The sequence below is a fragment of the Osmerus eperlanus genome, chromosome 26 (assembly GCF_963692335.1).
Source record: "Osmerus eperlanus chromosome 26, fOsmEpe2.1, whole genome shotgun sequence".
In the NCBI taxonomy this organism is placed as follows: domain Eukaryota; kingdom Metazoa; phylum Chordata; class Actinopteri; order Osmeriformes; family Osmeridae; genus Osmerus; species Osmerus eperlanus.
Genome location: NC_085043.1, coordinates 331,255 through 356,237, shown reverse-complemented (window position 1 = coordinate 356,237; position 24,983 = coordinate 331,255). Strand labels below are relative to the sequence as shown.

The 24,983-nt window shown below is 39.9% G+C and overlaps 1 protein-coding gene across 1 annotated transcript in view; it reads left to right on the top strand.

Annotated features, from left to right (window-relative positions):
- The first annotated feature begins 5,204 nt into the window (after positions 1-5,204).
- Positions 5,205-24,983, top strand: part of misp (mitotic spindle positioning) — a 38,769-nt gene continuing 18,990 nt past the window's right edge. The window contains exons 1-6 of the mRNA XM_062452340.1: positions 5,205-5,305; positions 6,061-6,171; positions 6,278-6,343; positions 6,628-6,687; positions 17,390-18,878; positions 19,186-19,295. Coding sequence (XP_062308324.1) covers positions 6,685-6,687; positions 17,390-18,878; positions 19,186-19,295 — 1,602 coding nt within the window. The 5' untranslated portion in view covers positions 5,205-5,305; positions 6,061-6,171; positions 6,278-6,343; positions 6,628-6,684. The remainder of the gene's footprint in view (positions 5,306-6,060; positions 6,172-6,277; positions 6,344-6,627; positions 6,688-17,389; positions 18,879-19,185; positions 19,296-24,983) is intronic.

Below are 24,983 nucleotides of genomic sequence, written 5' to 3'. Positions count from 1 at the left end.
AAAGACTGTGGCTCTAGATACCGCAAAGACTGCGGCTTGTGTGTTTTGGATTCCCGCAAAGACTGCGGCTTGTGTTTTTGTGAGTTAGATTTTTATTTATATTGGGAAACCACAAAGACTGTGTTTCGAGATACTGCAAAGACTGCGGCTTATGTGTTTTGGATTCCCGCAAAGACTGCGGCCTGTGATTTTGTATTTATATTGGGAAACCACAAAGACTGTGGCTCGAGATACCGCAAAGACTGTGTCTCGAGATACCGCAAAGACTGTGTCTCGAGATACCGCAAAGACTGCGGCTTATGTGTTTTGGATTCCCGCAAAGACTGCGGTTTGTATTTTGTTGAGTTACATTTTTTTGTTTTTATTACTTTTATCACATATTTTTTTTAAATTGATTTTATGGAAAGCACCTTGAGCTGCAATTCTTGTATAAAATGTGCAGTATAAATAAAATCATTATTATTATTACATCATAAGAAACATGACATGTTATACAAAAATTCTACATAAAATAAAAACGAAATTTTACAATGAATGGTAGGTGAATTAAGTGCATTAAGAGTATACAAATTACAAAATATACTAAGCATTTAAAAGCAAGCTACTGGAAAATATTGGACTAACGAGAGGCCTATACTTATGTGTTTAAATGGGCCAATATTACATGAAACACAATTAGCATTACAGAACACAAGAAACATTTAACAGCAAGCTTGTAAAGGTAGTTACGCAGCAAAGGTAGAGCGCTAGTAGAGATGCTAGTGTCTTGTATAGCCCGCTCAGCAGCAGACAGGGTGGCTATAGTAGCAGCTCCTCAATTCGACCCTACACGTGACCCACCTTAGTCTTCTGCACCTCCTGGTAGGTGCCCTAGTGGCAACAGTTAATTAGTCCTGGATAGAGTGGTTGAAGCCTGTTCTGGAACCGGGTTCTGGAACCTGCTGAATTGAGCATAACCATTAACCCTTGTGTGGGATTAAAGTCTGTGGAATTGTACAGTAATTATTTTCAAACTGAAACTAAGTGGCCTTGGCTTATTTTATTGAAGAACAAATTGTGCATCAAATCAAATCAAAATGTATTTGTATAGCCCTTTTTACAAGCAAGCATGTCACAGAGGGCTTCACATATGCCCATAGAACTGCCCCTCAACCAACCTAAACCCTCAAGGAAGACAAGGAAAAACTCCGAGAAAAACTCACTGGAGGAGAAAAAATCGAAGACACCTTGGGAGGAGCAATTCAGTGAGGGATCCCCTCCTCCAGAGACAGTTGGTGAAAGAGATGAGCAGAACACAGGCTTAACATAGTCATACAGCAGGGAAGTGTCAATGGGTTTTGAAACATCAAAATCCATTGTTCAACTTGGTAGATGTAGGAAGGGACCGGGAAACTCGCTGTTGCTCGTCATGGAGACTGGTTGGCGACCAGGTCCAGCGTTGGCAAACCGACGACCAGGCAGGTGCTGACAGCTCAAACCCCCCACACCAAAGGGGATGTGTGGAGGGGGGACAGAGAAAAGAGAGCAGGGATTAGAGAATGCCAGGAGCAGCTAACAGTTACAGTCATATTAGAATGAAATCCCCACCGGTCAAGTGTGGACTAGTGCAGCAATTTAGCAGAGCAAAAAAAGGGTATTTGATGCAGCCCTAGACACTAAGACAGCGCCAGCCCCCCTCGGTTGTAACATGAAATCTGTTCCAGGGGAAATAACTCTAAAATAAGTTATATTTATAGAATAAGGGTGAGAATGCCCCGTCCCCCGTTGTCACCAACTAGTAATGGACACTATAACAATAACAATATACAGTAACAGGTTTACTTTATTTGTAAAATCTAGATGGGGCAACGTGAACATATAGAAGCTTTAATTGCAATTTAAAAGTTACATGTGATACACACAGACAAACACACACCCCAGGTTTACATAGAAAGTACATACACACATTTATCTTTAGCAGTCATAAAATTGACTAAACAAGAAAGTTTTTAACCTAATTTTGAATGTCGAAACAGTATCAGCCTCCTTAATTGAGACAGGTAATTTGTTCCAGAGAAAAGGTGCTCGAAATGAGAACGCCCTGCCTCCAGCAGTTTTTTTCTTAATTTTGGGAGCCACCAGATGGCTGGCATCTTGAGATCTAAGTGTCCTTGCAGGGCGATAGGGTGCAAGGAGACCAGAGAGGTAAAGGGGTGCCAATCAATGCAGAGATTTGTAAGTTAGTAATAGAACTTTGAAATCAGCTCTGGCTTGGATTGGGAGCCAGTGTAAAGAGACGATAGTAGATGTTGTAGCGGGGTTTGCTCGTTTAAAGATAAAATACTTAATTTATCATAAAGTCTCGGGGCACCACCCTAATATTGGTTTAGGACATTAGGGAATCCTATGTTTAATATGTAATAATCAGTCTCATCTTTAGGAATGAAAGTGTAGAGCCAATCGTAACATCAGTGAACACGCACGTCAAAATATCTTTACAATGAATTTATTCAAGTAAGGTAAACAGATCTTATGAACAAGTTAGATTATGGGTTTGATATGAGAGATTGGTTTCAATGAACAGAATGAAATGGTCTAACTTAAAGAAAGACAGAAATTGTACAGTCAATGATTACATCCTTACAAATCATAAACAGAGCTCACGCCAATGCCATGTCGAGGAGGAAAGAGCGTTAGCCATAGTTACGTTTGATCAGGGGTTGATCAATGAGGTTGAGGGCGGTTTGCGCCAAAGGTCCATTTGAAGAATCTGAAGTCAAAGCGCGGCTGCGCTGGGTCATGTGACTGAGTCTGCGGGATCTCAGTGAAGTCGCAATTAGAATTGCGTTTTTGGTTCTTCTGTTGAAACGTCCAGATAGTGACGCGTTCACTATGAAGTTGAATCTCAGGAGAAGCTTGGCGACGTCCTTTGGAACGTCAATCCTGATGGCGTTCATGACATGGTTGGTTTTCGCTGGAGTCCGAGATTGATGGTCATCTTAGGGCTTTATACAGTTCAGAGTTCGAGGGAGGGCCTGTCTGGGTCAGACGTTGATTGGGGGAGGCTGGGTTCTCAACTCCCCCCACCTTCCTTCACACCTACCAAAGGTGTGATCTGATCTCTGGCTGGTTCATAAGATTGTTCAAATATTGTTCTGGACATCTTGGTACAGTTACAAAATATAGTTGAATGATTGTTTTATTATGATAGCTTTGTGTAGATACCAAGAATGACGTGGTTATCTTTCAGGAAGAAGGAGTTGCCACTAGAATCAAGATTTCAGTGAATACAACATTAAAACAAAGTAACAAACATGACACAAATATCCCTCTCATAATTCTCCACCTTGTACTCTTGTGGTAAAGGTGAAGTCTCAAGAACTTTAACCCTATTTATTAAAGAGGGGTAATAGCATTACTCCTCTTTAATGTAGTTGGTGGTTTCATGCAAATTATTTCAAATGTTTTAAAGGTGTTTACAGATTTTAGGCTGAGGTTGAAGCTGGCTTCATAAATCATAGCAACACCACCACCTTTCTTTGAGACACGAGGAATGTGTGAGTACGCGAAATCCGGAGGCGATGCTTCATTCAGGGGGGAATATTTGTCAGGTTTTAACCAGGTTTCGGTGAGTCCAATCAGGTCCAGGCTGCATTCAGACATCAGATCATTAATCAAAACAGCCTTTGTGGATAGGGATCTGATGTGTAGGAGTCCAACATTCCAGTATGGGTTTTTGGCAGCTTTAGACGTAGATATTTCTTCTGAAAAGGTGGCACTGTTATCAGAAAACTTAGTAGGAAGAGCAACGGGGGAGCAAGGCCCGGCTTGTTCTAGTGAGTGTCAGGCCTGCTCTAAAATAGCTTCAATATTCCTAGACAGTAGAAAAGCATCTCAGTTTGTTACCTGTATACAAGACTACTGGGAGACTAAATCTTTCTGATTGAGAGGGGGTCAAATACTTATTTCACTCATTAAAATGCAACAATCTTTATAACATGCGTTTTTCTGGATTTTTTGGTTGTTATTCTGTCTCTCACTGTTCAAATAAACCTACCATGAACATTATAGACTGATCATTTCTTTGTCAGTGGGCAAAATACAAAATCAGCAGTGGATCAAATAATCTTTTCCCTCACTGTAGCAGTGTGATCATGTGGAAGAAATTGGGATTTCCTGTGTGCTTACATTATTCACTAATCAATAGAACTAGTCATTGGATACTAGTTAGTACGTTCTCATGTAAGCTTGCTATTAATAAGAGTATATGTGTCTATGTGTCAGGGTTAATAGATGTTCGGGGTCAGGATAAAGTACTGGCTAAAGTACTGGCTCCTTGTCATGACTACAAGGAGAGCTCCAACTATGAACTCTCTAGTCTGAGAGATGTCATGTGTTGGGAGCAGTGAATCTCTTTCTCTGAGACTGTTGTAACGTCATTACTGCCTGACTGTCACAATCTATGTTTACATTCTTGTGCCCTATAAAAGATGGTCCTCCGGCTTTCAGAGCTGAGAGAGACAGGATTGAGACCTAAGCCTGGTGTCATGTTGTCATTTTATTGTCAGGGGTCTGGTTTTCTCTCCCAATCTGCAGATTGATAATACTTATTAAAATCCAGAACTCAACTGAACTTAGTCACTCCGTTTATGAAGAGACAGACAAAACACTTTCTTCATCAATCGGATTTGGAGATATCGGCCGTATGACGATTTCTGCCGTATGGAGATATGTACGGCGTGGCACTCATTTGCTGTATAGCACTCATCTTGTGGTGCACAAAGTATTGTAAAAGACTTGAGGCTGTAATTGCTGTCAAAGGTGCTCCAACAAAGTATTGAGCAAAGGCTGTGAATACGTATGAACATGTTATATTTTAGTTCTTATTTTTTGCAAATCTATAAAAAATAGGAAACAAACTTTTTTCACTTTGTCATTATGGGGTATTGTGTGTAGAATGTTCATGAAAAAAAAATGAATTGAATCAATTTTGGAATAAAGCAGTAACATAAAATGTGGAAAAAGTGAAGCGCTGTGAATACTTTCTGGATGCAATGTAGTGCAGGAGCACTTGCAAGCTGACACTGTATGTGTCAGCTTGCAAGCATAATAAAACTCAAGAAAGACAACTCTGGACTGTGAGCCTTTATTAAAGACACATTTCCACCAGTTTGCTGAATGCTTCCACTCTGTCTTCCTCTTCCCAGCACCAGCTGTTGTAACATAGGACCAAGAAAATGTCTGTCTCCCTGTCAGTTTCTTGTTTCACATTTGACCTTTTGTAAAAATGGCTTGCAGTAACCTCCATCAGACCCACGATCATTGGGTGAGTAGCACAAATATGAACACCCCACACGAGGTAAGAGATCGTCATGACAGTTGTAACATGGCACAGCCTGAGGCTTCAGAACTCTTCTTCATTCTACACAGACAATTTACAATACATTAGGTTAATGACACACACGCACAATGAGTATTCATTATTGACTTTTATGGTGTTTTTACTTATTTAATTTTTGTGTCTGTAGATTTTCGTACATTTGTATGTTCTACATTTTTGGTTTGGGAAATTACTATTTGACTGACTGATAAATTATAGGATTAAAAATGGTGTTACCTACTTTGGAGAAAAAGTAACAAAAGGGAATTTGTCAACGCTAGTTGACAAATTCACCCATTAGCCAGCTAGCACACAGATTTAGCAGTGTTGGTGTTATCTTCATGCAGCTGATGAATATCAATATATGATATATAAACACACACACACACACTCAAATTATTACAGGGAAAGACCGACCAATTCATGGGTGAAGCCACAAAATGTACATAAACTACCAAGACTGACTGTATTCTCTCCAGAGCTTTATACTATGATGTCAATATGGAAAGGAAACAAGGAAAGTCTATTTTAGAGCAACTTTTTAAAATATTTAAATATCATGGGGTTTCTGATTACATAATCTGTCTGAAATAAAAAATAAGCACTTCAAAGAAGGTTAATTTATTTTTATTTTATCGAATCTGTTTCTCAGACTATCATTATATTTTGTCTTTCTCATACACTTTTTTCTCATTGGTCAGGTGGTGTGGCTCTGACAACTGACAACCCTGTTTTGGCTGAGCTTTGTCTTTACTGTTGCCTGCACATTAAACAGACAGATAGAAGGAGAAACAGTGAGGTGAACAATTGAGGTAAAATATATTTTTACAAAGATGTTTTGTGTAAAATGTTTCCTACAAAGTTTGTCTAATTGAAAACATATTTGGGTATAATATTTCATTTCACTGCAATGAACAGATTGGTTGGTTATCAAAAATAAGATTGACACAATTTCTTTAAAATGTCATACTGGATATATTACAGGTATGTTACAGTATTTGCATTTACTTAAAAAAAAGTTATTTTTAATATTTCAATAGTTAGTAGAGGTGTTAACTCTGGTAGCCTATCTGAAGTGTTTTATATTAATTGAATACTTCAGTTATATTGCTGACTACCTTGTTTACCTGCTTTTTACATTATAGTCTTGTTTCACTTTACTTGAACTATATACTGTATGTGTGTGAATTCACATGTACACCCTCACCAGTGCGTGTTAATACCATGGTGAAGGGCAAGTGAAAGTCTCTATCTCTTTTTGACTGCAGTTTACTCTTCTCACAACTCAGCCAATAAGAAAAGGATAGTGGAGAAGATTCCAGGAAATGGTACTGAAATAAGCTTATCAGGAGTACACAGTTGTATGTTGCACGTGTGGTGACACATGCATGCAGAGAAATTCAGTGTGTTAAAAATTATTTTGACAAAAGGTGTGTTCACTGAAGAACTAATCTGCTTTGCTTTTGTTCTGAGGTATACTCGATTTAGGTTCCTTTGCACTTCTATCAAGAATGATTTAGAATGATTTGTGACAGTCAGGCAAGTTAATCAAGCTGAAGTCTGAAAAACAAGAGGTTGCCAGATTAGATTGACAGTGTCCACCCATTTAAAACCCACCCAATTTTTTTTTACTTACCAAATTGTAACTTTTCTAGAAAGCTGTGAAAAACCATAAAAACCCTTACATGTGCAATAGAAAAAAATACCATAAGCATTCAAAGCTTTACACCTGCATCAAAAAACTAAGATTAAATGTTAAATATGTAACTATGTATGTGAGATCACTAATAGACAGAGAGATAGTTTGTTTTGTTTGTTTTCTTTGTTCGTCAATACAACTTGCAACCAGCTAGTTTGAGCCGTGAACGGTGAGCCATCACTATGTTTCTCCCTGTACTAAATATTCTTTCTGAGGGTGAGCTGGTTGCAGGGATACAAATATATTTTCTTGCTAGCTTGCTCAGAGTGGGGTAGCTCACTTGGTGACACTTCCACCAGGCCAGGGGATCATCCTTGCTGTCAATGGAGGGGGTGAGGAGGTAGCTGTTGAGCTCAGCTGTGACAGCTTCCCCCAAAACCTGTACAGCTGATGTGGTGGTGCTGCTGCTCTTCAGCAGACTCCCCAATGACCTCTTTTGATGGAGGTGGGGCTGGGACTGTCTGATCCTGGGGCTCCGTGGCACTGTTCTTTCATCTCTGTCTGTACCCTGGCCGTGAGATGGGGGATGCTCTCCTCACTGACGTATCTGGTTTTGAACCTTGGATCCACGAACGATGCCATGTCCAGCAGGTCTTCTGTGGACTGATCCCATTTGGCATTCAGGTACTGGAGAACCTTCGATGTGATGGATTGGGTAAGCTTAGTGTCCTCTTCATCCCGAATCAGAATTTGAGTGTTCAGGTGATGAAGGACTGACTTTACAGAAGATACACTGACGTAGCTCTCTCCCGAAAGGGCATCGGTGAAGTCCTTCAGTGGAGATAGGGCCTTGTTGATGGATTCAAGGACGTCAATGTCCTGCCATGTCGGCACCAGGTGCCTGTTGTTCTTGTTGGTGGACAGAATATGAGCCACCGCCTTCTGCTGCTCCAGCACCCTTTCAATCATGTGCTGCTTAGACCCCCATCTGGTTTGGCATTCTGTGACAAGTGCATGCTCTGGAAGGTTGAGCTCCTTCTGTGCTTCTGTCAAAGTTCTCCTCTTCTTCCAGCTGTGAGAAAAGAGGCCCACTAACTTTTTGCATAACTTTGTAGCCTTGTCAATGTGCTTATCATCTTTCATTGCATTTTCAACAGCATTGTGCAACAGGTGCCCAAAGCATTCTAGTCTCGGCCATTTGTTGAGTTCCGCAGCCTTCTTCACATTGCTCCCGTTGTCAGTCGTTATAGCCACCTGATGCTGCGGACGCAACCCCCATGAATCCGGGGCATCGATTAGGCCAATGGAGATGTTTTGTCCCGTGTGGTCCTCGGGGAAGTAGGAAGTCTGCAGGCATTTGCTGACGAGTTCGTATTCTGGTGTTATGTAATGCACAGTGAGACTTATGTAGGGCCCTGTAGTACGGCTGGACCACAGGTCCGTCGTGGAGGAAAAATATTCAATTTGTCCGGTTTCAAACTGTGCCTGCACCGCCTTTCTGCACTGTTCGTATAGCTGCGGGATAGCTACCTGTGAGAAATAAGTGCGGGATGGGATTTTGTATCTTTTGTCCAGTTCATTCAGAAGCTTCTTGAATCCTTCTTTTTCTACTGTATAAATAGGCATCATGTCTTTGGCCAAATAGAATGTTACTGCATTTGTGATTGTGTTATGTTTCTTGGAGTTTGTGTCGTACTTGGTACCACTAGCAAAAGCACTTGCTAGCGATGTTTGCTTTGCTAGCTCTGGCATATAAACTGTATTTATGTGATATTACTGTGCACTCATTGTACAGTGTCTTGTGGTGGTTTTTGAGATGAGAAAAAGGTTTGTTGTATTGCCTCTTATGCGCTGTACCACCACACGGCATGTTCTACATAGTGCATTAGCCTGAGCAACATCTGTTGGCTTAAGCCAAAGTACTGCCCCGGTGGATGTAGGTGGTATTGCATTTCTTGTTAGACTTCCGGCTTTTCCGGTCGTTTTTATTCTATTAACTCCAGTCAACATTTACAAAACTATCTCCCCCAATAATGTTTGTTTGATTCTCGAACCTGGCTCATACTACTAGCTTTTTCATAGAATAATTTTTCTAAGTTTGAAACCAATCCGAAATGGGTAAACTAGCACCCCATTTATTTGCTTACGTCAATAAAAGTTGCCTGCAAATGTGCTCGCGGATACTAACAGGGCACGAGCACAAAAGTTCACATTGGCCGATAGCCGATTAACCTGGAGCTGAATGAGCCATATTGAATGAGCACAGGGAGAAATGGCTTGAGTTGCCTGCCCTGTTGTAGCAAGTTTAGCAAATGCTTGTCACACATACATGAAATGTTGTTAATATAGTTTATTCCCGTTATTTTAAAACAGATTTGATTCTTCTGTCAAGAACGTTTTTACGTTCATGACATGATGGCAAATATTATATTATGTTAAGCGTGAGCATAGATTGTTGACATGTCTATCTGGAGCAAAGACGAAGATTAATACTTTAACTGATAACCACAATAAGAAATGATATAAATATGATTATTCTTGCCTTCAGAAGCTTTTGTTAAACACACCCATTATTCTTTTTTTTAATCGTGTCATCAAGCCAGACTGCTTTTGTGGGACAATGAAGGTCCTCAGTGACTATGTTTCACCCCCACTTATATCTGATGGAAACATCTTGTTTAAAGGCCTAGTTCTGTTAATATGCCCCTTTCAAAGGCAAATGTTAAATAAAGTATATTTTAGACACATTTCTCAAGCTTTTATTTATTACATTATTTCCAAGTCTTATTAGATCACGTTATATCCATTAATAGGCGTTTGGTTTTGTAGGTTGAACATATAAAACACAGGCCACATTTCTACACTGATATGTAAATTGAAGGCAGTGTGAATTTCATGGCATTTCGTTTGAATATACAGTTGACAGTAAGCTATGGTAAGTCTGCATTATGGAAGATTTCTGTTACCAAAATAACTATTAAGCTTTCTTTGCCTGGCGAGAACAACGACGGAGCTAGGTGTTCATGTTAAAGATCCTGTAAAGTGGACCTGGAAACGAGTTTTAAGTTCGCCACACCACAGAATAATGTGTTATTAACTACCCATCCAAATTCGAATGAGAAAATAACACCGACAAGTATGTTAAATTAGGCTTTGAAATCGTGAAAAAATCAGCAGTCTTCTCTTCTTGAGACTGGGGGGGCGTGTCGCCTGAAGGAGGTGAAGCTCCGCCCCTCGCTGCCTAGTGCCTACCTCCGACCCAGATAATGGACGCTATGTCAAGCCGAACAAAACCGTATAGAATTAGAATTTATTTGTTCAATGAGTGAAACATACAGATACATATAAATGAATGTTCCCCTGAGCTGTAACAGTAAAAATGGACACCAGAGACAGCAGACAGTGAGCTCTCCAACTAGGCTACTTCTCACACATTAGCTACCATTTCACCAAAATACCATCATTCTACACCGAGTAGCCTAATATCAATTTAGTGGTTTGCACTAACTCATAGCAGAGATACCTCTGGAAAAGTTATCTAGTATAATTATAACAAGCACACAGAACTGAGTGATGAACTGCTGGCAGCGGTGGATGGTTCCAGGTGCGACTGGAGGATGAACGGCCGGGGGGACGATGCTCGGTACGGCTCCGCGCTGCAAGAGAAGCCGTGTGTTGGTGAACCCCGTCTGTCTCTGGTCCATGTTAAAACTGTCTGCCGTGAAATGGTCAGTGGCGCAGAGGCAGCTGTTGGAGTTTAACCGAAACTTTCCATGAGCGTGGCTCTTCACAAAATCTATCCACCTATTTATCCTTTCATTATCAACAGGAAACTTATAGCTTTGCAGCGCAGCTGGAGTTCTTGCATCTAGGGAAGATGCAGTTGCGGGTGGTGGGAGACATCCTGAAGCTAGCTAGCTAGCTGATGTAAGCTACAATAACAGTACAGCAGGAGGAGCCATTCAGTGATCTGTCGTAGATGGGTCGAAATGATAGGGCATTTTTTGGCTCTGCCCATTAAAACCAGATCTGAAAACGGAAGAGAAACTGTTCTTCGGTCTTACTCCACATTTCAGTGCGACAAAGTTTTAGCGCTTTGCACATGCTTTCAGGAACTAATTTCACACGTATATAATGTACTTAGAAGCAAAACATGGAATTTACTTTACAGGATCTTTAAAGCTAGACCGGAAGAGTCGGAAGTGGAAAGATGGCGCGGTCCAGTTTCGCGCTCTCGCTTGCCTCACTGCGCCACTGAGCACTTTTCATAGAAATAAATGGGGACGCCATCTTGGAAGACAAAAGTTGCTTCCTTTAGTAATATTAACTCTATGGAATGAACGAACAATCTAACAAAACAATATTACAGGAAATGTGGGAATTAGGTTAAACTGAAACAAGGAATGTGGTGTATAATTGTGTGAAATGTATGATGAAAATTGCCTAGCAATTTCACCAAGCAAATACCAAGAAATAGGTTGCAGCAGTTTGTCTTTTGACTACACTTGCAAAATCCGCGATGGGAGTTCGATGAGTTCGAATAGCTTTGGCGACTTTTTATAGTACAAAATCGCTGTCAATCAAAAGGAGATGCAGTCTTTCGACAGACCCTCCAATCATCACGTAGAAACCCGGCATCCAGGCCAGCCCACTCCTCCATTCACCCCCAGAGACGCCAAGCGTCCGTGGGCGGGACATAATCGCAGCATTTATCCAATGACCGTATAGTTTCGAAGCACTGAAAAAAACTAAGCAGCCCCATTGAAGTCCATGAACGCCAGGCTTCAACAGGGAAATGCACTGTTACGCTACGGCAAAGTATGAGAAGGAAATCGAGTCAGTCGACCTGCTATATGTAGCTGATTCTGAACAAACTCGTCTTCGAGATGAACGTGTTCTAACGCATTTAAAATGTTTACATTTACATTTATTCATTTAGCAGACGCTTTTATCCAAAGCGACTTCCAAGAGAGAGCTTTACAAAGTGCATAGGTCACTGATCATAACAACGAGATAGCCACAAAACATTGCGAGTAGCCAAAACATGAAGCACACATTGTGAACAACCAAAATAAGTGCCAAAGGGAAGAACCATAAGAGCATGTAGTTCAACAAGTTACAATTAAACAACATGAACTGCTATAAGTGCAAGTGTACCTGTGGGAAAAAAGCAAGCAACAATAATAAAACAATATATCACAGCGAGTACAAAAATTAAAGTCAGTTGTTAACACAATAGTAAATATTTGACCATTAATCTTTTGACATTTTAGGGGAAGCCGAGCTTCCCTTGCAGTCTTAACCCTTGTGCTGCCTTCGAGTCACATAACCCAAAGGTTCACAACGAACCATCGTTGTGTTTACCCAATTTTACCCAATACAAAAACAAATAAATAGCTATTTCTTTTAACCGTCGCAATGTGGGGGGTCTGAGACAGCCCAACGGTTAAAAGAAAATGCTTCACTTTGTTTTTGTATGCGGTAAAGTTGTCGTCTTCTTTTACCCAGACATGTCCTCTTTTCGAGACCTAAAAAATGCGTCCGGCAGGGATTCCAGAATCGTCTGAGATTTTGCCTCGTCGGATATTTGTGTTTCTCTGGGTCTTTACAAGTTTTGGAAAGGGAATCTTCCACCTTCTTGCGCAAGCTCTGACTGTAGAGAGAACTGTCATTGGTCGACCGCCTTCTCAGCGTTGCCAGATGCACGATAATTATCCTCCAAATACGATCATTTTGAGCCTTTGGTACGATACTTCGCCATTTCCAATCTGGCAACACTGAGCACCTTGCAGCCTTTGTTGTCATTATTGCTTTAATATATGAGGAGGACTGAAAAGTGTCTTAATTTTCTTATTTTAATTTGTGGCCATATAAAGAATTTATTATTTAGATTTTTATTTTATTTGTTATCATTATTGCTTTAATATATGGACATGACATATTAAAGACATTAAACAACCACTGAAAGCCACAGAAACACTGGACTAAATGCCTCAAAAAAGATTTGTTTTACATTTGCACTTTGCAATTTTGTTAAGGTTCAATAAATAAATGATCACATAGCCTATGTCATTTGTGTAATTTTTGTAATTTCATTTGTGACAAAATTGTATTCACATTGAGAGTGCGGCATGCAATACACTACCAAAACTTGAAACTGACGTTCAGAAATTGCAATAAATCCAGAGCCATAGATTCAATCTAGCTAACGCCTGGGACACACTGACTGCACCCTGAAGCGCCGCGAAGCGCCACAATCGCCTACTAATGGCGCGATTCTGTTCACACTAGTCGCGCATTTCTCCACGCCGGTCACCAAGCCTTTCACCTTCTCTGAGCTTTCCTTGTACAACATGTAAAGCTGACATGGTACATAAACATGGCATAGGCTATATTTAGGCCACTTGTTGCTCCAACAACCGTCGCAACAGCATCCCATTCCCAACATAACGTGGCAACATTTGTCTTTTTGTTGACGTAGTCTTTGTAAAATACGTGCTGTGGGGCATACAGCTCCATGTAGGACTAAGCTACTTCTCATCTTCGATGATTAACTTTGTGTCGTCAATCTTCCCAAATTTCTCTTCTGCTTGATTGGGGGCTATGACAGATCGTCTATCTCGCTCTTAACCCTTGTGTTATCTTCGGGTCATTCTGACCCATCAGTCATTGTGACCCACCGTCGTATTGCGACAACTTTACCGCATACAAAAACAAAGTGAAGCATTTTATTTTAACCGTTGGGCTGTCTCAGACCCCCCACATTGCGAAGGTTAAAAGAAAATTATTTGTATTTGTTTTTGTATTGGGTAAAATTGGGTAAACACAACTATGGTTCGTTATGAACCTTTGGGTCATGTTACCCGAAGGCAGCACAAGGGTTAAACACACTGTTTAGAAACAATATATGTTGGCTTGACAATCAACGCAATCAACAATCAGGATTTTTTATTTTAAAATGTTTACATTTTGAGAATTGATCGGATATCGTTTTTATCAGGGTAAACACATGGTTGGCTGGTCAGCGTAGTGAAGTTGGGTGTTAAGTGATAGGCTAAAGCCCACAACTAACGTAGTAATAACATGTTTGTTTATCCAAATATCATATATGGTGAATTAAATCTTTGTTTTCAACGAGGTCGGTCAGCCTGGCCAAGTCTCTGGCAATTTCTCTATTTACATGTATGTCGTCCATGACAGCAAGGATGGATATAAGGCTAACATAATTGAACACAACACATTGGAAACTATTAGCCAATGGTGTGTCAAATACCGCCTACCTATTTTTGATTGACACATCTCATTAAAGGGGTGATTGACTGGGTTTTGGGGGTATTTCACACTGTTCCTTAAGGTCTCTGAATAGGGTATGTAACATTGGTTGGGCTGAAAATGGCCCGGGTGCTGTTCTATGCCCCCTGATACATCCAGTGAAATTTTCCCGGGAAAAAACGGGTTTTCTCCTTTTATGGTATGCTCATGAATATATAGATGTGCTGTGCGCTGATTGGTTGGTCTACAACGAGTGAAGCTGCAGAGCAAAGACGCAACTAGGCCAACACTCACTGAAACATCGAAGGTGGAGACTTGAAATAAAATTGTACAAATACATCTATTGTGTCTACACAACACTGTTTTCAACCTATTGACTAGATATCATTTGAAATGATAACGTTAGTTGTTTCCATTTCTGTTGTCGAAGCAAACGGGATCGACTTTGGTGGGTAACGTTAGCACTAGCTACAGCTTAGCAAACAAACTATCATGATTCAACTCAGCTTCACTTAGCTCTAGCTATCTTGCTGAAAAATAAATCTGGACAAACATGCATCTTGAATTGTAGATTTAAATGACAACACAGGTTATTTATTTGAATGAAACAGTCAGGAACATGAAATAACGTTAGCTCCATTGCCAATAAACTAAATCATCACACGTTCTACCGATGCTAGATACAGGCAGGATACGTTAGCATTGCTAATAACTGTTAGCGACAACATCATACTACAGCTTGCGGTTGTGATGAACATAAGGTCGGAACAGCACCTCTTTTCAGCAACAGCTTCATAGCAAATCCTGCTTTACATTGTCCAAGGTTTTCAAAACTGTCCTCGGTGAAATGGTTTGAGTAAATGTGTAATTGAGGGTCGAACTGCACAGGGATCTTCTCATAGACAAACATCACAGCCCGTCGAGTGTTTGGTTCCTTAGGAAGACTCTGAAAGGTGTCAGCATTCCCTGTACAGCCTGCAACACTGCATTTACCACCGTAATCCATTTTCAATATGCTAGAAAAACATTCTTCTTTGTAATTCTGTGGAAATACACAGAACAGCGTGCAGCAAATTTTGGGGTGTGACAAAGGTACACACCAGAGCCAAAAAAGGTGGAGCCACCGAACTGACGTCAGTTTGGTGACTTTTTCAAAACCTACCGTTTTACAGCTACATTTTTAAATTTTGAGATTTGCATAGGAAAGAGGTGTCTTTGGACTTTGAGGTTCACTGTATGTCCATTTTACCCACTGAACTGTCGTTATTCAACTGTGACAAGGTAAATTTGGTTCTGCAATCAATGACCCCTTTAACATATTGAGATGAAGAAATACAGGAATGAATAAATGAATAAATAAATGAATAAATTAATTAATACACAAATTAATACACAAATTAATACATAAATGTAAATTATAAGTAAATATTGATTGACAATTGTGCATTAATTAATACATTTATTCATTTATTTCTGTCTAAATGCATGGATGTGGAAATTTATTCATTCATTCATTTGTAAATATGGCAAGTTTGGTTCTCCATTAGCCTGGCTCTGCCCTCCTACGTACTTCCGCTCAATTTTGATTTCGCTTCTGTACTAGGTCTGGGATTTCGGTTTATTAGTCGGTTTTCAGAAACACATTTTTTGTAGGGCCAATCAGCGAACAGAGGGAGTGGCTGAGAACGATGACGTTGATGTTGTGCACTAGTTTGAGTTGTAGTTCAGTAATGGCGACGGAGAAAGATGCGAGCGAAACCATTCGGTCGGTTGTGGCAACGTTGCAGAATATCCACAAGTTAAAGCCGGAGCAAGAAAAATCCTTGCTGAGTTTTGTTGGTGGCCATGATGTTGTGGCCCTCCTCCCCACGGGGTTCGGGAAAAGTTTGATTTTCCAGCTAGCTCCGTTCCAGTAGTGGTGAAGGAGTTGGCTAAGGCGAACGCTAGCGATTGGTTATGGCAGATCAGAGTGGCTCTGGGCAGATCCAATAGTTTTAAACTTCAACAGAGTACCCGCCTTCAAGGAAGTTAACGCTTGTCAATGGAGCGATCCCAGACCCTCTATACAAATGAAATGTACGAGGGTCTGGTTAGGACCAGGCTAGTCCTCCATAGCCAAGCAGCCACAACTTGACTTTCAACATCAGGTTATGTAATGTTACATGCATTCATTCTGTTTGAGTGTTCTCGAATTTGGATGTTTGTGTTCCCATTGGCTGTTTCAAAATCTCATTGTTGTTGGTAACCATTAGCAACCATTTATTGGTAAAGCAAGCTAGGAAATGTTCTTTCTATTTATTTGGCTCGATCTGCCTGGGTTAGCCTTGGGAAAGCTTTGTTTTTTCACACTGTTAGAAATGATTTAAGAAAACGCTGTACTTTAATAAACGGACGTAGAAGTTCACTTTCACAACGGACTTTACGCTTCCTCATCATTGGAGCTACTAGTACCTAGCTACTTCAGTCAAGACAAAAGTGTTGAGCTATCTGGTGATGGACGCCTCGCTACGCGCTCAGGTGCCGGAATAGGTTACCTAAGCAGACATAAACAGGCTTGTAGCAACATACATAGTAGAGGAAATGTTGCCATTTAAAGTTTTAAGCATTATTTTTATTTTGAGACATTTTGCTTACTGCCAGTACTGTAGCCTTGTTATGCTTGACAACTTTCACAACTTTTTTGTCAGCTTTGTGGTATTAAAAAGCATAAAAGAGAGATATTGTGTATGTCCTCATTATAATAAGAATTTGAGTTGATTTGGGCATATATGGTACATATATTGTTATTTGGCAAGTGCACCTCATGTGATGTTACGGAGTAATCCAAAAGTAATGTAACTAGTAGTGTAACTAGTTACTTTCAGCAATGAGGAATCTAGTAAAGTAAAGCATTACTTTTAAAAAAAAGTAACTAGTAATGTGTAATCTATTACTTTTTTTGAGTAACTACCCCAACACTAGTTAGCAGATACCCCAAGAAGTAATTAATTAATATTTTCCTATGAACTTGATGTACTGCAAGGCATCACTCAACACTTTCAACATTATAAAGAAGAACCCATAATATTATTCATTTTTAACAATGAGATTTTATGTCTTTTCTTTGTTTTTGGTAACAGACAATAGCTGTCATTAGCATGCAAAAGTTCACACAGGAAATCAATCACCACGCATCCATGGAAAGCAAGCCCAAAAGATGGATGATCCAGCCCCTGTCCCAGAGACTGGAACCCACAGACGTATGCCCCATGCGCAGTTGCACCGCTAATGACCTCCTCAGACGAGACCAAAGCTGTAGTTACAGCGAGAGCAGCAACTCCACTTCTTTCAGCTATGATATCCTCTCCTTCACCTGCACCCAGTCCTTAGGTATTGTTTCGTCTCAGAGGAAGGAAGTGCCGTGTGATGCAATGGTTCAGGCTAAACAGGAGGCAGTATTAGATGAAGTGGACAATGCAAATAATGATTGGCATCCAAGCAGTCCCAGTAGCCATGGAAGTCCTACCAGCAACAAAGGTTCCCACTGTGGCTTCTACTCATACGTGGAAGACCCTTCCAGCCCAGAGGCAGAGCTGAACAAAACCTGGATGGTTTCTCAGGAGCGAAAAACTAAGTTGGTCACCCTGAAGAACAAAGACAGTTTTAAACTGCAGACCTACTCCAGTGGCAGGAAGCCACAGAGTCTGTTTGATGAAAACAATGGAGATTCCCGTTATCAAGTGAATGATAATGGTGTCCAAGTTGTGAACAAGCATGATGAGAAGCAGCTCAGACAGCAGATAATATATACCCAAGCCCCTAAGCAGAACCTCACATTCAAGGAGCAGTGGAGTGTGCTGGATAATCTGAATCTCAGCAACTCCCCCAACAGAATAACAGAAGACAGCAATCGGAATTCTATATTACAGCATTTGTTGGTTGACTCAAGAGGTGGTGATACAGGTGATGAAAGTCTATACAGTGACAACCTTCAGTCAAAAGGCAGGGATACACAATCGACAAGTGGTCACACTGCAACACCAATTCAGCGGGAGATCTTCCTCACTCAGGAAAGACAACAGTGTTCACAAGGCATCAAACACAATGCTGTCAATATAAAGGTGGCAGAGATCAAGACAACATCTTCACAGCCCAAACCACTCTTCACATCTGTCAAAAAGGCGAAACCAAAGAACAGGTTACATTTTCTTATCCAGCAGGAAATTAAGAAGAGTGTTTGGGAAGAGGATCTGCTGAACCAGGAAAATGATTTGGACTTGTATGACCATGGGGCATCCCAGGATCTAGAGGAGAAAAAGAGGATCTTTGAACAAGCACCAAATTTAGACACAGCAGAAGAGAAAAATCTTTCAATTTACCACACAATGAAAGAAAGTTTTGGGGTTAAGGTCAGACAAAGAAGCGGCAGCTCAGATACGAAACATTTTCTTAATCCCTGCTGCCCTCATAGGGATCCGGAAGAGACAGAGTTTTACACACATAAGAGTTCCACACCAGACAAACAGGAAGAACCTATTCACCATGAAAGTCCTTCATTTCTAGTAGAGCAGACAAACAAGATGACAGTCAGTAAATATTACTCCCCAACCACTTTAGTGCCAAAATTCGGTGAGTCAAAACTATCTCGAAATGTTTTAACACTGTTAAAGGATCCTTTTTCTTTAGGAATGACCTTTTATACATTACATTTAGATTTTATTTATTTAGCAGTTGCTTTTATTCAATGCGATGTACAAATACTGCATATAGAAATAGTAGATATCAAAGACCAGTCATGCAAACTTCTACAGTATTTCGGTTTCCAGTCAGGGAACAGTCTGCATTTAATAGCTGCATCGCAAAGTAACTGGTATAATTTACATTTATGCATTTAGCAGACGCTTTTAATAATGATATTAATTCATTTTCTTTTCAGATAAAACCAAGAGCTTTTACCCCTGCCCTACCCCTCCAACTGCCCGACCGTCCTGCTTTTGTATTGTGACTGCCCAACCGTGGAGCTCCCAACATCCTACTTTGCCTGTGGTGAGCAGGGTTCTTCCTCTGATGTCTACAAGTGAGGGGGTAAAGATGGGTGATGCGCCCGCACAGAAGAGTATGGCCAACACTTTAACAGCCCCTTGGCCAGGGTTGGTTTGCTCTGTAGGGCAATTGGGCAATGCACCACCAAAGGGTGAAAGGGATGGAATTTTTCTATGACATCATACCACAGCGGGCGATGCTTCTAGTTGTCACTATTGTAAACAGTGTGTCCAGCCTCTGGATATTTCATAGTCTAATCAGTGTCAAGTCGTGTTCTGTGGGAGTACCTCACCTGTCACTTTTGTACACTTTCATATTACTTTTTATCTTTTTCTGTATCCCCGAACTGCAGGCATTGCATTGCAATTTTATGGATTCCGGGTGGGCTTGCACTAATATGCTTTCGTCATACGTGGTAAAGCATAATTTGTTATTTCGAGATAATGAGTTAATCTGCGCTGAGGTAACAGTAGTCATGTTGAATCACCATTGCCAAGCTGTCCCAGCGATCCCTGCGCATACCTTGTGCAGGGATCGCTGGGACAGCTACTAGTAGCTACTAGTAATGCTTTCCATGGAGTGGGAACTAGTCAGGAACATGCCTGCTTTCACTGAGAGTGATTGATCACTTTGCTGCTTTGAAATATAGATGAGCAGCATTTTAATATAAGTGAATAATACAATTGAAATGGTGAGTTATGTGATTGTTCTTCATGTATCTCCCCAATAGTATAATTGTAAAGGTTTTAGTAATTGCACATTATCAGCCCTGTGCCACTGTTCTTTATATATATATATATATAGTAGTACTAAAGTAGTACTATGTATTAGTACTAAAGTAGTTGCCTTTACATCCAAAACTAGCTGTTAATTTACTCATTGCATGGGTGACTTTTTCCTTATACGTCATGCTTTGGAGCAAGGTATATACCCTTCATATTTCCTGGGATAGTTGCCTTTGCTAAACCTTTTTAAGTCACCAACCTTGTTCAAGAATGTCCCACATGCAAAGACACACAGAGATGCAGACAGACTGAACAGTGGTCAAGGCTTGGCTACAGTGAGTTTGCTTCCTTGTGTGTGATTCCAGCAGACTACATAGTCTAGGCCTACCTACATAGACTGCAGTCTACTACTCTCCTTTCTACTACTTTCTACTAAAGATGGTAGGCTGCTCTTATGTGTTCATTGCCATCCCTAAGAGTTGCTAAAGTGTTTTTCTATATATATTTTTAAGAATGACAATAAAATCTATCTAGATAAACTATGCTGGGCCTGCTGAACCTATACCTCTTCCACAGATATTAGTCAGGATACTGAAATTTACTTGACGGAACTGTCTTTTGAGATTCTGTTTCCGCCTGTTTGAAATTATTACCTTGGTTACGTAGCTAGAACTAGAATAAGCCACCTTAATGGAACGGAACTCTCGCTGAAGTAAGCAAGACTTGTCTAAATAAGTCTGGCTTTTCGGTCCGTGTACAATGGATTTTCGTTTTGAAATAAGAAAAACCAAAATCGGGAAACGAGCTGTTTCCAAACTACCATTTAGAAATAGGAAAACAAAAAACGGAAAACTACCAATTTTCCGTTTTTTGTTTCGATAATAGAAAACGGAAAACTAAAAAACGACCCGTTATCTGATTTTCTTTGATTTGCTTAAACATGGAAATCGGGAAGTAAAATAGTGTGTGGAAATCTTCTTTCTCAATTTTGCATATATTTTTGTGTTGTGACCCGGAAGTTGCTCCCACGAGCTTGACAGTCCACATATTCAGGATGTCAGCAGAGTCAAATCAGTGACATAATGTTTTGAATTTTAAAAGGCATTGAATACTTAATATTGAAATTTAAACAACACCGAATTCACATATGAGCTTATATGGGAGTCAGATGGCTGAGCGGTGAGGGAATCGGGCTAGTAATCCGAAGGTTGCCAGTTCGATTCCCGGTCATGCCAACTGACGTTGTGTCCTTGGGCAAGGCACTTCACCCTACTTGCCTCGGGGGAATGTCCCTGTACTTACTGTAAGTCGCTCTGGATAAGAGCGTCTGCTAAATGACTAAATCTAAATGTAAATGTAATAATGAATATATATTTCAATGAAAATTCAAGACTCAGAAATTCAGGATGCTCAAATTCGAGCTCCGCAAAAAATTTGAGCTTAAACATTTCGAGCCTATCAACTTCGAGCAAAAAAGTTCTATCTTAAAAAATTACAGCCTTATGGAACAATAGGGTCATTGTAATCAATAGGAAATCATTGTTTAAATTTGATTGGTATGAAAAGGGCATTGTGTTTGTGAATGATGTTATAGATGTCTGGTAACCTTTTGGAATGTAAAGCTTTCTTCGACAAATATAATTTAAACTATACTTATAGAGAATACAACAAGATCTGTAAAGCAATACCGATACCATTATTACAGTTAGTTCAAAGCACATTGTTATATGTCAGAAGACCCTTACCAACTTTACCAAATGTTTTTATTAATGATTGTACTTTATTTTACAGTAAATGTGATAATACATATATTAGTGATGCTTTGAAATATAAATATTTTTTTGATAACAGAGGATTGTGTGTACAGGTTCCGAATATGGTTGCATTGTCCATAAAAAAAACACATTTAAAATTCATTAAATGGCCCATTTCCCCAAAAGTCAAAGAGACTCACTTTAAAATAATTTATAAAATATATCTGGTCGCTGACTTTCTTAGAAAAATATTCAAATTAGGTGTAGAACCTTCTTTATTTTGTGAGGTGGCTGATGAGACTCTGGAACCATGCTTCAGTCCGATGTAATCCAATTTTGCATTGAGGCTCGATTGCTCTGCGAGCAATTTTACCATTCATCTGCTCTGCTATGCGCCCTCTGCTGACATCATAGAGTTAATATTACTAGAGGAAGCAACTTTTGTCTTCCAAGATGGCGTCCCCATTCATTTCTATGAAAAGTGCTCAGTGAGGCAAGTGAGAGCGCGAAACTGGACCGACTGGATCTTTCCACTTCCGACTCTTCCGGTCTAGCTTTAAACAGTGGCTCTTTTTTTCCCTAGCTCCGAGACCTCGTGCACACTTGCAACTAGCTGTACACGTCATACTTTGCGACAACCAGTCGCGAGCATAGATTTATATGGTTGCAGGCGTGTGAGCTAAGGCATTGCAGTGGCAGAATGGGGTACAAATCCAATAAGAATCAGAGACATGATGCAAACTTTACGGAAATGTATGCTGTCACTGTATAGTATTCCTTTCACTTGGTTTTTACAAAAATAGGCTATAGGGCTAAATATAGGGATATTCTAGAAGGAACTCATCACATATGTTGCTTTTTTTCTTGTGATTTGAGTATGATTTCCAACGCATTGTATCGGATTAAATAAACTGTTAACATGAACACCTAGCTCCGCCGTTGTTCTTGCCAGGCAAAGAAAGCTTAATTGTTATTTTGGTAACAGAAATCTTCCATAATGCAGACTTACCATAGCTTACTGTCAACTGTATATTCAAACGAAATGCCACGAAATTCACACTGCCTTCAATTTACATATCAGTGTAGAAATGTGGCCTGTGTTTTATATGTTCAACCTACAAAACCAAACGCCTATTAATGGATATAACGTGATCTAATAAGACTTGGAAATAATGTAATAAATAAAAGCTTGAGAAGTGTGTCTAAAATATACTTTATTTAACATTTGCCTTTGAAAGGGGCATATTAACATAACTAGGCCTTTAAACAAGACGTTTCCATCAGATACAAGTGGGGGTGAAACATAGTCACTGAGGACCTTCATTGTCCCACAAAAGCAGTCTGGCTTGATGACACGATTAAAAAAAAAGAATAATGGGTGTGTTTAACAAAAGCTTCTGAAGGCAAGACTATTCATATTTATATCATTTCTTATTGTGGTTATCAGTTAAAGTATTAATCTTCGTCTTTGCTCCAGATAGACATGTCAACTATCTATGCTCACGCTTAACATAATATAATATTTGCCATCATGTCATGAACGTAAAAACTTTCTTGACCGAAAAATCAAATCTGTTTTAAAATAACGGGAATAAACTATAGTAACAACATTTCATGTATGTGTGACAAGCATTTGCTAAACTTGCTACAACAGGGCAGGCAACTCAAGCCATTTCTCCCTGTGCTCATTCAATATGGCTCATTCAGCTCCAGGTAAATCGGCTATCGGAATGTGAACTTTTGTGCTCGTGCCCTGTTAGTATCCGCGAGCACATTTGCAGGCAACTTTTATTGACGTAAGCAAATAAATGGGGTGCTAGTTTACCCATTTCGGATTGGTTTCAAACTTAGCAAAAATCAGGAAAAATTCTTCTATGAAAAAGCTAGTAGTATGAGCCAGGTTCGAGAATCGAACAAAAAATATTGGGGGAGATAGTTTTTTAAATGTTGACTGGAGTTAATAGAATAAAAACGACCGGAAGAGCCGGAAGTCTTAACAAGAAATGCAACACCACCTACATCCACCGGGACCGTTGCTTCAAGCCGAGGGGCGAGGGGTGGAGGCTTGACTGACATCCTGCATATGTGACTGTCAAGCTCGTGGGAGCAACTTCCGGGTCACAACACAAAAATCTCCGCAAAATTTAGAAAAAAGATTTCCACACACTATTTTAATTCCCGATTTCCATGTTTAAGCACATCAAAGAAAATCAGATAACGGGTCGTTTTTTATTTTTCCGTTTTCTATTATCAAAACGGAAAATGGCTCGTTTCCCGATTTTGGTTTTCTTATTTCAATAGAAAATCCATTGGCCGCAAAGTACACAGACCCTTTTCCTTAATCTAAGTTGATGGAACACAACTTTTTTTACAAAAAAGTTTACCAACACATAATAGGTATGACACATAATTTGAAAGCTTACAATCTGTAAAAAACTGAGAAATGACCTCACCGACAACGTCCCCTTTTGACTGGACCGTTTCACATTTAGCAAAAATTCAAGCCTAATGACAAATGTCTTAAAAACGAACAATTTATTATGTGTACGCAAATATTCATATGTTTTTTATTTACTTTTGAGTTGACTGGCTAGCATAAAAAAATTTATATAGAAAAAAAATGATTACATTTAGAGCATTACGAAGCCCAAAGAGGCCATACAGTCATGCATTTTATTTACTTTGCTAACCCAAGTTATTAAAGGGGTCATTGATTGCAAAACCGAGTTTACCCTGTCATAGTTGAATAACGACAGTTCGGTGGGTAAAATCGACATACAGTAAACCTCAAAGTCCATTGACACCTCTTTCCTCTCTAAATCTCACAATTCTAAACTGGAGCTGTAAAACGATCGATTTTCGAAAAAGCTACATTTGTGACGTCACAAATGTAGCACCACCTTTTTTGGCTCTGGTCTGTTCCTTTATCACGCCCCAAAATTTGCTGCGCGCTGCTCTGTGTACTTCCACAGAATTACAAAGAAGAATGTTTTTCAAAGATATCGAAAATGGACTACGGTGGTAAATGCAGTGTTCCAGGCTGTACAGGGAATGCTGACACTTTTCAGAGTCTTCCTAAGGAACCAAACACTCGACGGGCTGTGATGTTTGTCTATGAGAAGATCCCTGTGCAGTTTGACCCTCAATTACACATTTGCTCAAACCATTTCACCAAGGACAAGAAACCTGGGACAATGTAAAGCAGGATTTGC